At 42.6% G+C, this 12837-nt stretch overlaps 1 protein-coding gene and 1 long non-coding RNA gene across 5 annotated transcripts in view; both read right to left on the bottom strand.

Moving 5' to 3' along the window:
* The window catches only part of BMPER (BMP binding endothelial regulator), a 250531-nt gene extending 237731 nt beyond the window's left edge, over positions 1 to 12800 (bottom strand). For 2 of the 4 annotated variants that reach the window (XM_023532029.1, XM_023532028.1), the window contains exons 1-2: positions 12514 to 12799; positions 11359 to 11444 (exon numbers count right to left, since the gene is read on the bottom strand). In XM_023532029.1, the coding sequence (XP_023387797.1) occupies positions 11359 to 11444; positions 12514 to 12646 (219 nt within the window). In that variant the 5' untranslated portion in view covers positions 12647 to 12799. Of the gene's footprint in view, positions 1 to 11358; positions 11445 to 12513 lie in introns of all 4 variants that reach the window. The other 2 variants (XM_023532027.1, XM_011362474.2) reach the window with 2 other exon arrangements.
* On the bottom strand, positions 11621 to 12041 carry LOC111741248. Its single transcript, XR_002780939.1, has 2 exons — positions 11905 to 12041; positions 11621 to 11775 (listed from the first exon to the last, which is right to left on the bottom strand). It is a non-coding gene; the product is annotated as an uncharacterized LOC111741248 (long non-coding RNA).
* Positions 12801 to 12837: the final 37 nt, after the last annotated feature.

Here is a 12837-nt window from a genome sequence, read left to right as displayed (position 1 = left end):
GCTCACCTATGTGCTGATGAGACTCAGAGGTGACCTCTGGTGGGCCCCTCTGGGCACAGGGACCATTGTTTCACATGTGCTTGAAAATAGGAAATTGCCACTTCTCAACCCTAAAAGGCCCAGTCTCCCAACCCAGAATATCTGATTAATAATCTTTCATGTCCTCTCAATCAGGAAATTGGTGTCTCCCTGAGACCAAGAAATGCTGCTATGTGAATGTCTGGATGCTACTGTTTTTACACTATAAATCCACAAAGCAGGAGAGACACAGTCACCATCAGAGCCTCTGGAATTCATGAATTTTCAAGAAGTAAAGGGACAGAACAATCCAGTCAAATGTGAGAAACATGGCATAGCAGGCTTTTCTGGAGCAGAACCTCCGAGCACCTTTTTTTTTTCTCCCCAAGCACCTTTGACCACTGACAAAACACAGGCACTTCTGAGCCAAGAGGGGGCAACTTTCACATCTTGGCTCAAACAGTTTTGTTCAATTAGAAAATTAAGCGGAACAGGAATCCCTAGTATGTTCTAAATAATAAATAAGCTCTAAGAGTAAATATGGAAAATCACGAAGATGTCATTTCCTTGCTCGTTAAAGAGAACCCTAATGCTACTGCGGGAACCTAAGAAATTAGGTTTCAAAAAAAAAAAAAACTGTTTACAGAGAAAGAGGAAAAGAAATTGAGATAAAGATGCTAAAAATGCCTCTCACCAAGACCCGAAGAAATAGAAGAACTGCCCTGGGCCTTCTGGTTTTCTGCCTCATCTCCGAGGTCCAGGCCCATTCTCTCATGGAAACGGCCTCCCTGGGGTCACCCACAGCCGACAAGGCCAGCAGACCGCCAGAGAGGCCCACCATGCAGAATATAAAAATGAGATGTTCAGACTACACCTAGTAGCCTTGGCAGCCACAAAAACACATCTAGCCAAAATCTATTTATTTGACCGAGAATACAAGAGCTATTTAGGAAATGAGCGCCTTCATAAGTTACAATGTGGCGCTGTGATCTGCATGATTTTTATGATCGCTGTCATTCTCTTTGAAGTATCTCTGGGTGCCATCACCCATGTTGCAGGTCTTCTCCCGGAGTCGTTTTATGGTTATTCCACCAAAGCAGGGCATTCGGGGGACAAGCTCTGGTCAGGGAAGATGTCACTTATCTCTTTCCATTTTCTCTTATTGAGTTACCTGCGTGAAACCTTAAATTGCCAGTCAGTTTACAGAGCTTTGAATTTCTCATTTGGCAGATCTGGGTTAGTACCACCCATTACCTAACATTAAAAAAAAAAAACAAAAAAAAAAAACCGTATTATTCTACACGACTTGCACATACAATAAGGCCTTTGTCCTTAAAAGAAAAACACAATTTTCAACAGAGTCAGCTACCACAAGCCAAGGGAGCTAACATCCAAAACCTAATATAAACACGAAGGCTTGTGTCAAGTTTTCGGAGTTAGCCTCGCTGAGAGGAGGAGGAAGTCGCTGGAGAGCACAGCTTCAGGGGGTAGGGGGCATTTTAACCCATGATTTCGGAAAGCAGACCTGAGATCATTCCAGATCCTCCTGCTCCATCACCCCCTTTGCTGCTTTGGACAGTAGGCTATTTCTATAAGAGAAAATGTTCCTTTTGTCACCAATAAAAACAGCTCTTAGTGTCTATACGAGTCTAAATTTTCAGATGTAAGTGGCATTCCTTTCCAAGGAAAAAACAAGTGTTTTTGTAATGATTACTTGGGATGCCTTTTATAGAGGAGCTTGACCTTCTGCGAACAAACTCTGGGAGAATCGTGTTTGGGAACTTGGAGTTCCATTCTGGGGGGAGCTATCCCAAGTGTTAACAACCCAAACCATAAACAGGAAACTCCATCCCGACTCCCACTCAAGTCTCAAGGTCACGGACCTCTCGCTGAATCTATGGGGCTTACAGAGATGACAGGACAAGGTTCTTACACTTGAGGACCTCCTCTCTTAAGACATAAATTTGTCCAAACAACTACACTACTACACAGGACAAGCTATGGACAAGAAGGAGACACAGACTCTTAGAGGACTTGACAGGGCCTCTATGTGAGTTTGTCGGGTCCACATGTCCAAATCCAGTCACATCGGTTCATATGGAACTACGCTGTGTAGGGCGAGGCACCACAGCACAGTTATTCACGAGTGACTGGGGTTGGGCACATAGCAGAACTTTGAACACTCTGAAATGGAAAGGACTTGGCACTGTCAGGCTCAGTGGGTCCACTCAGTAATCAGTTTTACATCTTTGCCACCCACCTACCTCTTCCTGATTCAATGGCAAATGCCTCAAATGAACAAGTGGGCCTCATCGTAAAAGCGACATTGTGATTAGCTGTCTATAGATGCCACTGATCAAGCAGGTCAACGATTTTTTTTTTAGATATAAATTGAGAAGCAACCCATCTTGCTAAGCTCCAAATACTACTAGGGTTTTCCATCTTTTAGCAGAAAGGCTAGCTGCGAGATCAACTGAAGTTCCACCCTCTATGCTGACAGAAATTCAGGGTAAACACATTTCACGGATGTTGATGATAGACTGTAATAAGAACAGTCAGTGTAATCACTTCTTAGAAGTGTGGCATAGGCGGTAATCACACAGCATTTAGATAGTGGCCGTAGCTACCATTCCCGAAGTGCTTACCATGTACCAGACCTGGTCCTAAGAATTTTCCATATTTTAACTCACAATTCTAACAAAATCCCTATGATAGAAATAAAGATGTCAAGATATAGAAATATTAGGCAACTCACCCAAAGTCATACAACTACTAAGGAGTCAACATAGAAACCACTACCCTAAATGTTGTTCATTAATTTATGTGCTAAAACCAGCCTATGGCCTATATTTCACTTTCTTCTATTCAAGTTCATGTCCTTGACAGTAATTCCGTTTACAATGACTGCAAAGGACTTTTCACAAATGTCAGCAGATTTACCCTGTACATATCCCCTCGGTTAACGGCCACTGTCACACGTGAGGTCTGCAGCGTTACTCCTGCCTAGAAAAGAGGGCACGTGCACACCATTGTGACCTGCCCGGTGCTCACAACTAAAGCTCAGAGAGAGCGAGGCACCTGCTCAGTGACGCACAGCTACCAGGCGACCGAGGAGAGACCTGAACTCATAATTTCAGACACCGAGGCCACCACTCCATAGCTGTATTTCAATGACAAAATGGATGTTAAAAATTTAGTGAAAAAAGAAAATATTATTCCCGAAGATCTAAGGGATTATATTTTATCCCAACATTTTTAAAGCACCAATAACAGTTTAATAGAGCAAACCCAAAATTTATAACAGTAAGATTTTATATTAGACAAGCTCTTTTATATTGTTGTTCTTATTCATAATGATAAAAAAAAAAAACACCTCAATGTGGCCTTGTCCATTTTGCATTTAACTATAGAAACATGCTAAAGACATTTGCAAAAGTATATTACTTTTATCCATGAAATTAGTTTTGTTTCGGTACCTTTTAAAATTTTATGTGGTATTTATTCCCTTTTCCTAAGATCTGTTCAAATCCAAGTTTGGAAAATTTGTGATTGCTGCACTAAATTTTCGAAATTCCTACAGCAGTCTTAGTTTTGGATTTCTGTCAAATGGGGTTCCACCCAAATTCGACCATCAATTCGATTCATGCACAAATGTGCAGTGGGTAGGAGGGAGGTGGGCACCATTACTGATTGTTCCAAACAGTCTGAGAAAATGAGGAGAAAGTCCTTCTTTGATATTCTTCTAGAATCTTCAGTCTAAGTTTGCAATACTTAATACCACTGGTCTTTTTCTCTTTCAAACGTGTCCTGCCTTGGCCTGTGCATTCCTGATACTTCTGTAACTACTTCTCAATCTCTTTCATGGGCTTCCTCTTCTCTATCCTTCTTAAATATAACCCTTCTCCCACATATTATTTTAGGCCTATTTCTCAAAATCTCCATTTAGACCCCTTCCCAAGACAAATAATTTATTCCCGAAGTTTTGAAGTTTATTTCAACGTAAACCGTAAACGAATCGGTGTCCTTCTAGTCCCGATTTCTCTCCTGAGATCAAGATTCACATTTTGAAGAACCTACTTAGCTTTTCTACTTGGAAGGTCTACTCAGCCCAACTCATCAAGTCTACAGTTATCATCGCCCACCCAAGTCCCGGGCCTCGCCTCTTCCTACATGATCTATAGCATTGGCTGTCTCAAAACTCCCTCCAATCACTCCATCTCTCACTTCAGCCATCTATTTCATTGCCACGTGCTGTCAACTTGGGCTCCTCTGCAAGTGTAGGAGTCTCAACACATTGGTACACTTTTTTTTTTTTTTTTAAAGCGAGCCACCCAATTTTGAGTATTGTATAAAATGTGTACTAACACCAAGAATACATACTCTCATGGTAGTACCTACCAGAAAAAGTAATCTGCCAATGGGTCACACAACAGTGTAGAACAAGCTGTCACTGTGAGTAACAAGAGAGAGCCAGCACCCAATGTAGAATTTTGAGCATGAGCTCTGGGAAGTAAAACATTCAATTCGATTAGTAGCATCCTGCTCTAAAGACACCAAGTGATTAGCAAAGTGATGGCTACAGTGATACCTTAGCACATCACTCCACTATAAGGACTTCTGCATTTTAACTGCTGTACCCTGCTGGGCATGGTTTAGAATCTTTTAATCCAAATATTGCAGAACTGAAAGGTACTTATAGGAATTCAAAAGGATGAGCCACATTGGTTCATCTCAACGTCTTCTTTTCATTCTCAATGCCCATTCCTGCTCCACTGACCACAACACATCCCTGGAGTCTGCTGTCCAGACTCCAGCCTCTGCCCACAAAAGCTCCTAGAGACCTTTGTGTAAAATACATCTTACTGTGTCTTGTGGCTGCACAAAACATTAAACGGCTCCTCCTGATGAGGAAAACTGGTGTCCTTATCATTGTACTCAAGGCTCTCCCTTTGCTGGCTCCCACCAAGCTTTCTGACCCCAATCCCGTCAGCGCTTTGGGTGCATGGGACTCCGCCATCTCCTCACATCCCAAGCACATTCTCCCCTGTGCCCTTCCTCCAACAAATCCTTGTCAGTATCTTTCCTCTGCCCCTCAAGGTTCTAGATAACCAGACAGAATTCATCTATGGTCCCCTTAGAACTTGGGACTGAGACTATGAGAATGCTTTTCTGTCACTCCTGTAAAACTTATTCACGCATGTGTCTGTCTCTCCCGTGAGCTGTAAGCAAGAATCTATCCTATTGGTCTTTGTGTCCCCAAGGCGCCCAACCAGCACAATGCTTCAAACATAGAAAAGGCTAAAAACAATAAAATAAAATGTAAGGGGAGAATGAAATGTAAGGGAAGTGTGGAGAGAAGGAAGAAAGAATAATATTATTGAATTTATAACCTGCTCTCCCTAGTGCCTGGAGTGGTGTTTTATAGAATCAGAACTGGGAATCAAGAGGTCTTAAAATATACACCCAGCTCATTTGCTGATCTTAACCAAGTTCAACAAGCACACTTGACCCCCTGGTGCCTTGAAAGGTGGTGCTATTTGTATTCTTTTATAGCACAAAGGCGTCAATATACCATCGGTTGGACAGAAGAACCATAGAAGTGGGTGTGAAAATCCGATATCCTTTATTTATTCAACAAACTTGGATTCATTGGCTCTATTGGCCATCGTTTTGCCTCGTCTGACTTTTCCCATTGCCACGTCCTATTCTCCCGCCCTCGGCATATTTGTATCTAGTCGAGAGAAGGGCTCTCCTTCCCCAGCATTATGTCCTACACTCAAAACACAGCTGACTGTCGATATGCACTGAAAAGACCAGTGTCACGAAACAAAAGAAAGTGCATTTAAAATAGGATGGGGATGGGGCAGGGAGCACGTGAGTTCATAGGCTGCAGAAGCCACTCGGGTCTGGACCGGAGCTGAGAGCCTTCCACCGGGCGGGCCAGGAAAATCCCCATGATGCCAGACCACTAGGCAGTTTTTCCAGGATTACAACGCTCCCGAGTCCCAACCCGATCCCTCTGCCAATAAAAGTACAAGTGAAGGTGACCCCACAGGCACAGAGATGTAAATAGTCGGCAGAAAAGTGAGGCCCCTCTTCCATGGAAAGTTTTCTTAGTGTTTAATGGAGAACAAGGGGAAAACTTATACCGGGGCCCACAGACCACTGGACCAATAAGGAAGCAGTGCAGATCGGCCCAGTCCAAGTCTGGAGGGGCAGAAAACCCCACCAAGTGTTACCGAGAGAGCAATGTTCGTAAATGTTCGTTCATAATGATGGGTGGGCTTGGCACCGTTATCCCTGTGTCTCTTCTCCACAAGCTTTCCTTTTTTTCCCTTTTCTGATGAGCCTTTGCAAACTATTCTAAGGGAGGGAATAAGAATTGAAATAAGAATGTCATCATCAACAACAATAATGAATCATTGTAAAAAGCTAACTATCTGCCAAGCCCTGGGTCAAGCCTCAGATGCTGTATCTCATTTAACTCTCACGGCCACTGTGTGAGCTCAGTATTGATATCCACCCCACTCTCTGGAGAAGGAAACTGAGGCTTAGAAAGATGAGGTAACTTTCCCAAGCTGACCACCGGTAAGTGACAGGACCAGCATTTGACCCCAGGCCTCTGTGATGCCACGGCAAAAACCCTTTGCTAAAATGATATGATGCCCGTCAAAAGCTGCCTGAACTGTGAATTCCTTTGAAAAGGCCCTCCAAATTGCAGACTCGGTTTGTGCTACAAGACCAGAATCACTCTAACTGCCCCCCGAAGACAGACTTTGCTGGCTTTGTGGAAGTGGAAATAAGTCTCTGAAGCCCTTGAGGGGTAACCATAGATGTTTTAAAGCAGTAAACGACTAGCAGAAACACACTGGTTTAGTGAAGGCACTGGCTTCGCATCCCAGTCTGCCTCTCAGAAACCTGTAACTCAGGACACCGGCTCTGCCTCTCTGAGCCTCAATAAATAATTCGCGCCTGGGCCGGTATTGGTGAATTGGCCAGTCCAATGCCATAAATTAGTTACCTTCCCATTAAAACTGTTCCACTGAATATATTGTTCTATGGGAAGGCAATTGGTCAAAATACTTTCTAAAGAGAGAATGAATGAATAAATGAATGAGAATGAATGAATCGACCAATCAATTACTCAATCCTGATCACTTCCTTAGGGGAAATCCAAAGTCTAAAAATGATACAAAACCATTTTCAAAAAATTATTGCAGTCTATGTACATGTGTGTATACTAAGGGCAGTATCTCTCTGAACACATCTGGATTACTTTATCTCTCTCTCTCTCTCTCTCTCTCTCTCTCTCTCTCTCTCTCTCTCACACACACACACACACACACACACACACACACACGAACTGAATCCTGATGCAACATTATCCTCCTCATTCCCGAACATGTGCCTAACACTTGTTTCAGATAATAGATATCTCTTCTCTAGCCAGTTAATTTGAACAGTAAAAAACATGAGGATTTTATAGAGATAAGGCACCCCAGAGAATCGAAGACGCTGGTAGCTACTTGTTTAGCGATGGAGGATTTTTGTGATTAAAAAGTGGAAGACAGAAGACAAAGTCTCTTCTGTGTTCACTGCTCGCTTGGCCTGGGGAGAGGTGGAGTCCCGCTTCTTGTAACACCAAATTTCACGTTGCTTTTTATGAGCAGAGGGTCCATTTCTACATTGCACCTCTGGATTTAAAAGAGGAAATTTAAACCTCGGAATAATGTTTTCTGCTGAACAAAATGTCTGCCAAACTCAGCTCTGACTGACTTCTGGTTTTCTGAGTCTCGACCTCCGAAGTTTTCTCAGGTTTCCAGCACTGGGCCGACCTCACTGGCTCGTGCCACCCCCTTCTCTGCTCCGGGTAGGCAGGAAGGGGGTGACAAGCCAGAGGACCACTGCTCGGGTTCACTCGATGGCTTCAGGGACACCCAAGAGAGCCAGAGAGTTGCTCTAGATTCATTATCGGGGTGTGTCTGGCTCCTATCTCAGGGATGACACCCCTGTCATGGGAAATATAATTCTAGCAAGAAGTGAGGAAATCACACAAAGCAGTAAGTCTGGGCCCTCCTTCCTTAGCCTCTTCAAAGACCACTTTGTACGGCAGTGAAAAGCCATGCTTTGCTTTCTGACCAAACAAGAGAGCACTTGCATTTTTCAACTCAGCTGCCTATCCCAGGCTTCAGGCCCATGATCCAGCTTCTCACCTTCCCCTGAACGGATGAACCAAAGCTTTTTGTCCCACACACTTTAAAACGATATCTATCACCAGCTAACAGACAGGTTATTCTTGGACCACGACTGGTTCTGGCAGAAGGCTCGGGTCTGTGCAGGCGAGGATGAATGAGAATAAAATTATCCAGTCCTGCTTGCTGTGGCCACTGCTCCCGCTGTCATGCTCGAAATGCCCACAGAAATGAGCTCATTCCACCTCTGAAACATTTCGGAGCTTAGAAGTTTAAATCAGGCCAAGCTGATTTGGTGGGGGGTTTCGAGTTTTTACACCGTAATTATATGCAGGACTTTGTGCCACCTATTTCCTCCCAACTGTAACATTTTATGTCTTTTTTAAGCATATGTTGAGGTTGGCTTTTTTTTTTTTTTTTAATACATGTTATGAAATAAGATACGAGCTTATGCTCAGCTTTAGGTAACTTTCTGCCAAAAGGCTGGACCAACACAAACTAAATATGACTATTTTCTTTATCCAAAGTACAGTTTTGACTATTACATACCCTCTTAATGTACATACACAAAACTAGCTCACAAGCAAAGCTCCCTGCAGGTCAACTCAAATAACGAGATTTTCCTTTCATATAATGTGATTAACAAATGTTAGCTAGCCGAACTCCTAAGAGACTCCAAAGAAAAAACAAAATAACTCGGAGCAACGCCAAGCGGTGAAATAACTCGACGATCTTCCTATTTTCTGCTTGCTTTTTCACACGTTAACTAAGCAAATCGCCTGTTTCAGCGGATTACAGGCATGTGTTCTAGAGGCCGACGAAAGCGAGAGGGTTTCGGCTCTGATATTTACTAAAATATGACCTTCCCCAGCTGCTTCATTGCCCTAGCCTCAGTTTCCTCATCTGTAAAGTAGGGGTAAAAGCGCTCAAGGGATATTTCTGAGGATTAAATAAAATAATGCAGTTTTAGATAAGTGCCAGCAAATAAAGCGGTTCATATATATTAGTTATTGCTAATATTATCTATCTGTTAAATAGGCCTCTCCTCCAGCCTAAGTAGAAAAATGCTAAGCAGCCTCATAACAAGTGTGGGGTTTTGGAATCCACGGACTGTAGAGAGTCCAGTGGAAACTTACAAGAGCATATACAGATAGAAAACTGGTCATCCATCGATTCTTACTTAATTTTATCGAGTCATTACAAATGTTTAGGAAGCACCGATGACTATGACAGCTTGGGTCCCATCATCCTAAACCCCTGCGCAGGTCACGATAAAGTGTCACTGAGCCTTTCTGCTGGTGAAAGAACACTGAGACATCTTCCTAATAAGGAAGTGCCCGAGCCCCGACTTGACACGGTAAGAAGGATTTCCGACAGCTGTCACTCAAAGCAGATACCTCCAAACATCACTTAAAGATGTAAATGAACCCACTACCCTTCTGAACTTAATCAATACTTTTCTGGATTCAATATGCTTTTCACCTGAAGTTCAAATTTTCTAATGCATCTTTCCTCATCACTCCTCACCTTCAAAACGGCAGGATTCCACCTTATCAGTAAAGCTTCATTTTCAGAGAAAGTCACTATTTCCCACCAGGCTGGGGTTCTGAAAGGGGAAATGCTGTGTGGAGAATTTTTGGAAACAGTTTGCAAAGCCCAAACTGTATATTTAATCTTTATAAATAGTAATATTGCCGAGGAAGAAAAACAATATTTTTCACATGAGCTTGGAGCTCCAAGCACATTTAAATATTACTCAGTCAGGGTAATTTCCTCTGAAATCTTAAGAGATTACGATAAAATAATTCACTCACGTTATAAAGATAAGCTAAATTAAAAAGGAAAATTATCCCTCTGCCCCCTCACACACACTGCCCTTGTAAATATATAACTGGGTCAAAATTTAAACACGAAGCTTCTTTTCAACAGGTCCCTTAGTGAGAGATCGTTAGTTACATGGCAACTCATAAACACAAAATCTGAAAAGGCCTTCTATCTTCACTCTCTTTTATTAAGGCGGCGACATTTATCTTCCCGGCAAATGTAATGCATTTTCACTTCTGATTCGGTTGATTCTCTCAGTCTTCAGAACCTGATAACCATTTGATACAGGCATTCAGCTTCACCCATTTATCATTTTGGAACACTGACCTCATCTCTTGTCATGAAAAAGTGTGGGTAGTTTAAATCCAGATGGCTTGGCTTTCACCTAAACAGAGAAGAACCCCTTCTCCCCTGTTCCGTAGAGCATGTTGATCTGATAACAGCCATCTATCACTTTGGGGCTGTGCATTTGACTGCCTCAGCGAATTTCCAACAGAGTTTTGTGGTGTGTAGTTTTTAATCACAGTTTGCCAAAAGTGATTGGCATGTAAAACTCTTTTAAAAATATTTTTTTTTTGTCAGTCTACACTTCATCTCAGAAATTCTTATTCATATATCTTAATCTCCCCCATGTGGTTACTTATTCGATCTTATCATTAACTATTAAGCTAAAATAAATTGAAACAAATTATTTTTTTTTAATCTACTGGACACTGCCAATGTTAACTAAGCAACTGATAGCCAGTATCATTCTTTATTAAGGATTGAATGTCCTTCCTGACTCATGCTTCACCAAATCAGAAACATAAAGACTGTTTTTGAGAGTTTAGGCTACAACAGGCAAAGAAATCCAAGATTACATCTTGTCCTCATGTTTGTCCTTTGTGACTGTCACCTCTCTTTTCCATTGTCACACATCTTATCCCTCGTAAGGTACCTAAATGCTATCTCATCATTTTCACACTGAGCTCCGATGACAGACTCAAAGCAGAAAGTTTGATGGCACCTATGATTTGGTGGCTAAGAGCCGTTCCCGGGAACAGACAGTGCAAAAGGTAATGATCACTGAGACAATGCCATACAAAGTCCATCTTAAAGTTACTTCCGTACAGATGATGTCAAAGATAAGAATTCCCAGCCTGATGAAACAGAAATAGCCAAAGTCTGTAAAACTCAGAAATTCAACTGAATTCAATTCACCAGCTATGTGCAATTTTGTAATGGCTAAAAACAATTTTTAAGATCTGGTTATATTATTATATTCAATGGATTAATCTTGACAGTGGCAACAATTGGCTTCCTATTACCTACTCTCCATACTTACCAAGCAGACACACATTATACAGGGATTGTCCGTGATAAATGGGATCTGGAGGACTTCGCCTTCGTTCTCACATTTTGCAACAGAACCTGAAATGAAGAAAAAAATAATAATTTAAACTTAGCTTAGTGACATTATTACAAAAATTAAAAATTTTACACTAATCCTTTTTGAAACAATCTAAATTTCTGAAATTCCTAATGAGTTTGAAATGATCAAACTCACCCCCCCAAAAAAAGTTTCCCTTCCTTCAAAAAAAAAAAAATATTTTAAATAGTTTTATTTGAACAGATTTTTTTTTAAAGACTGCTAGATAGAGATAGATTTCTGTTTTCAGATGATTTCAGCACAACTCCGAGTATTTCACTGGATCTTTAATAATACTCCTTTTTTAGGAAGGCATTTCAACTAAACACACACCTCCATATGCAAAAAAAAAAAAAAAAAAAATTCAAATTCATTAGGGCAAATTTTAAATTGGAACAAAATTCAGGACTGTGTCCATGAACGGGCCTTTATGTGTATCTTATTGTCTTGAGTTGAAATTACTTTTTGAAACACAATTGTCTTTCCTCTTAGAAATTGACTCAATCGTTTCTTTTCTGCACCAGGTGTCAGTAAAGTATGTCCTGCAGAATAGCAGCTGAGGTCTTCACCTGCCTGAAAACATATAATTACTATATCCTGCTAGTATTACCCTTTTAAAATATGATAGTTTCTTTAAATCCACGGTCTGGAGAGCGGGTGCTTTAAAAAGCATTCCTAGCACAGAAGATATGTTGAAACTCTACAGAGTCAGAAAGGAGGATATGTGGGAAACGGTGCGATTTTTTCCCTTGATTATATACGGAGAGAAGAGATCAAAATAAGATCGAGGAAAATATTAAAAATAAATCAAGGAATTTCTCAAATACAAATAGAAGTATTGCTAGCACTGTATGGGTGTCCACATCCCCTCAGTTCTCCACCCCTAAACCTTCTCACTGCCTTCCCACCCCCTTAACCCCACGGGCTTCGCTTCATTCCCACCGGCCGGTGAGCGGCAGGCGCCCAGGTGCTCGCTCCGCGCCCTCCCATCCCCGGGGCAAGCCAGCGCCTCCTCTCCCAGGTACCAAGGCAGCGTCCGGGAGGGCCGGTCCCTCCCGCCCCCTCCCCTACCTGTCAAGAAGGAGGAAGCCAGAGACATGGGGACCCCCGAGCAATTGAGCAGCAGCAAGACGCAGCAGGTAATCCCAGGCGAGCGCCGGCAGGGACGCTCAGCCAGAGCCCTGACGCCGGAGAACCAGAGCATCGTCACCTGGAGGGAATCCCTGGCGACTGCAGGTCCCGCGCCGCCGCCTCTGCTCCGCTACGGCCGCTCGCAATCAAAAAGGGCTCTCAGCCGGCGAGTCGGGAGACAGTCCGCGAAGGAGGGAGGCGGGCGCCCGGGAGCGGGGGGGCGGGGGGGAGGGCGGGAGAGGGAGGCGAGGGGTGGGGGGCGCC

This window comes from Pteropus vampyrus, unplaced genomic scaffold (genome assembly GCF_000151845.1).
Source record: "Pteropus vampyrus isolate Shadow unplaced genomic scaffold, Pvam_2.0 Scaffold75, whole genome shotgun sequence".
NCBI classification, from domain to species: domain Eukaryota; kingdom Metazoa; phylum Chordata; class Mammalia; order Chiroptera; family Pteropodidae; genus Pteropus; species Pteropus vampyrus.
This window is presented reverse-complemented; position numbering and strand designations above follow the sequence as displayed.